Source organism: Lepidochelys olivacea (assembly GCF_965140295.1).
Source record: "Lepidochelys olivacea isolate rLepOli2 genome assembly, chromosome: 24".
In the NCBI taxonomy this organism is placed as follows: Eukaryota; Metazoa; Chordata; order Testudines; family Cheloniidae; genus Lepidochelys; species Lepidochelys olivacea.
This window is the reverse complement of record NC_140434.1, coordinates 12,865,448-12,868,396: the sequence shown is the minus strand read 5'-3', so window position 1 is coordinate 12,868,396 and position 2,949 is coordinate 12,865,448. Positions and strand designations below refer to the sequence as shown.

The 2,949-nt window shown below is 62.5% G+C and overlaps 1 protein-coding gene across 1 annotated transcript; it reads left to right on the top strand.

The window, feature by feature from the left end:
- Positions 1–503: 503 nt before the first annotated feature.
- On the top strand, positions 504–2,535 carry LOC311512413 (uncharacterized protein; the record flags this gene model as incomplete). The annotated part of the gene is made up of 3 exons (XM_084613626.1): positions 504–576; positions 707–804; positions 1,373–2,535. The coding sequence occupies 3 exons, from the start codon at positions 504–506 to the stop codon at positions 1,847–1,849; spliced, it is 648 nt and encodes a 215-aa protein (XP_084469752.1). The 3' UTR covers positions 1,850–2,535.
- Between the last annotated feature and the right edge of the window lie 414 nt (positions 2,536–2,949).

Genomic DNA, 2,949 nt, shown 5'->3' with positions numbered 1-2,949 from the left:
GCCCTTCCCAAGGGATGACCCCAAAGAGCCCCATGGGTAGAGGGGTAAGGGGAGGGTCCTGGGTCTCACCTGGCCCGGAGGCTGAGGAAAGGCAACAGCAGCCAGTTGTGCCAGGGCAGCTGCAGCTCTCCCCCAGCTGTCAGTAACTGCTGCCAACACAGTGTGAGAACAGCAGTTTGTAACATTAGCCCAGCAGAGCTGGGGGTGGGGGGGCAGGGCTGGGTTAGCAGGGGCTGCGGGTCGGGAGTGAGGGGCACCGGCAGAGCAGGGGGTGGGGGGGCAGGGCTGGGCTAGCAGGGGCTGTGGGTCGGGAGTGAGGGGCACTGGCAAAGCTGGGGCTGGGGGGGCAGGGCTGGGCTAGCAGGGGCTGCGGGTCGGGAGTCAGGGGCAGAGGCAGAGCTGGGGGGCTGGGCATCGCAGGGAGGGAGAAAGCGAAAGGGAAAGGGAAAGTGGGGGGGGGGCGGAATTTCCCAGCCCAGGACAGATGTTCCCGACAGCCTGCGATGGCGTCGGGGCAGTGGCAGGCGCTGGCCCAGCAGTTCCAGGTGATCTGCCCCCCCCCCGGGAAGGCCCCAGGTAAGACCCCGGCCCCTCCCCTTACCCCTTGCCCAGTGGGGCCCTTTGGGGTCACCCCTGGGGAAGGGCGGGAGCAGCTGAGCTCTCAGGGGGTCAGCCTCGTCTCACCCTTCCTCCTCTCTCCCTGCAGGTGCGGGGTCCCCCGGGGGGCTCCGAGGCCAGGTGTCCTGTGGGCACCGGGTGAGCACGGCCGGGCTACGGGGATGGGTGCGGGCGCTGCTGGACCAGGTAACCCCCTCGAGGGGGCCTGGGCAGGGGGGCACCGGGGGCTCGATCTTCAGGGGAGATTTTGGGGGTGATTGAGGGAGTGATGGGGAGGCAAGTTGGGTGGGGGGGTTCTGGGGAGGGGGATTGGATGAGGAGTGACAGGGGACGGGGTTCAGAGGGTTGGAGGGGGGAGAGTTCAGTTGGGGTGATGAGGAAGGGGAGGGGTTGGGGGTGCCAGGGGGATTGGATGAGGAGTGACAGGGGAAGGGGAAGGAGTTTAGGGGGGAGGGATCAGTTGGGGTGATGGGGAAGGGGAAGGGTTAGAGGGTACTAGGGGGTTGGATGTGGAGTGACAGGGAAAGAGGAGGGGATTTAGGAGGCAGGGGTCAGTTGGGGTGATGGGGAAGGGGAGGGTTTAGGGGGGAGGGGTCATTTGGAATGATGGGGAAGGGGCGAGTTTAGGGAGGGGCCAGTTGGGGGTGATGGGGAAGGGGAGGGGTTGGGGGTGCCAGGAGGATTGGATGCGGGGTGACAGGGGAAGGGGAGGGGTCACACCTCAGTGGCTAACTCCCCTCATGACTTCCCCCAGTGCCCGCGCAGCCAGCACCTCGTCCAGCGTCTGGATCCCGATACCTTGCGCACCCCCTGCCTGCCCTGCTCCCAGCGGGCCGAGGGGCTGTACTGCTTCTGTTGGGGCTGCCGCATGGACTGGAAGGACCCCTTGCCCCAGGGAAAATCCTGCTCCAATCCCCAGTGCCCCCTACAGGCGGTGCTGTATGACACCCCGGAGATCCAGGCCCCGGGATCGTCTGTCCATGGCTGCCCCTCACTGCAGGCCTGTCCCCAGTGCCACACCCTGGTGAGCCACACTGGGCTAGGCTGCCCCCTGGTGGTGTGCCCGGAGTGCTGCATGGAGTTCTGCTACCGCTGCCTGAGAGACCATCTCGGGGACGACACTGATGAGACGGAGTGGGAGCATGGCGAGGATGAAGGCCTGGATTACGATAATTGCTGGGAGGCCAGCTGCAGTATCGCCGGGAGGCAGGAGCTGAAGGGGTCCCCCTAGCCCAAGGGAGACCCCCGGACTCAACCCCTGCCGTGACCCCTGAGAACTCCCCTCCTGCCTCCCAAGGCCAGATCCTGTCCCATCACCCTCAGCCCCTCTCCCAGGTTTGGGGACCCCCCAGGGGCCTGACCCCCCCTCCTCACTCACAGGATGCCAGGGTCAGTGCACAGGCTCCTGGCCATCGAGGTGCAGAGAGGAGTAATACCTCTGCCAGAGATAGGGGTGCAGGGGCCTGTGACGAAGTGGGGATTTTCCCTTGTAATGGTGTATGTGAGTCTTACTGTTGAGCCTATGTGAGTTTTACTGTTTTCCATGAATACTGTGTGTGCCTCAGTTTCCCTGTGTGCTGCACCAATACCTCAGTGGTGGGAACAGGGGTGTGTGACTTTGGCTGAGACCTCTGGGTCAGGTGAAACTGCTCCAACTGCCTGCACATATGCTTTGACCCATGCCCTTCTTAACCTGAGACCCAGGAGGGGGATGCAACCAGGTTACTGCCCAGGAAGCAAGACAAAGAGAAGGAGGAGGAGCAACGAGGGTTTCTGAGCTCGAGTCGCTGGAAGCTGGGCAGTCTGCTTGTGGGACTGGAAGAGGGGGAGTCCAGGCCATCTGGTCCGGGACTCCCCAAGTTGGACTTGGCTGAAAGTCACTGATTTCTGTGCTAACAAGTTCTGTTCTATGCTGTGTTCCTGTTCACTAATAAACCTTCTGTTTTTATGCTGGCTGAGAGTCGCTGCTGACTGCAAGAGTTGGGGTGCAGGGCTCTCTGGCTTCCCCAGGAGCCCTGACTGGGCGGACTTGCTGCGGGAAGTGCATGGGACAGTTTGGAAGGTAATGCTGAATGCTCCGAGGTCAGACCCAGGAAGATGGAAGCTGTGTAAGTTTCTTGCCCTGGAGACAGTGTAGGGCAACAGAGGAGGCTCCCCCAAAGTCCTGGCTGGCTTTATACGGAGCAGTTCCAGAGCATCGCCCGGTGACTCTGTGACAAGACCATTGCCCCATCTCCTGGGTATTGGGGTGTAGAGAGAACTGACACCTCTCCTAGCTATTGGGGTTCAGGGGCCATTGCCCCATCTCCTGGATATTGGGGTGCAGAGAAG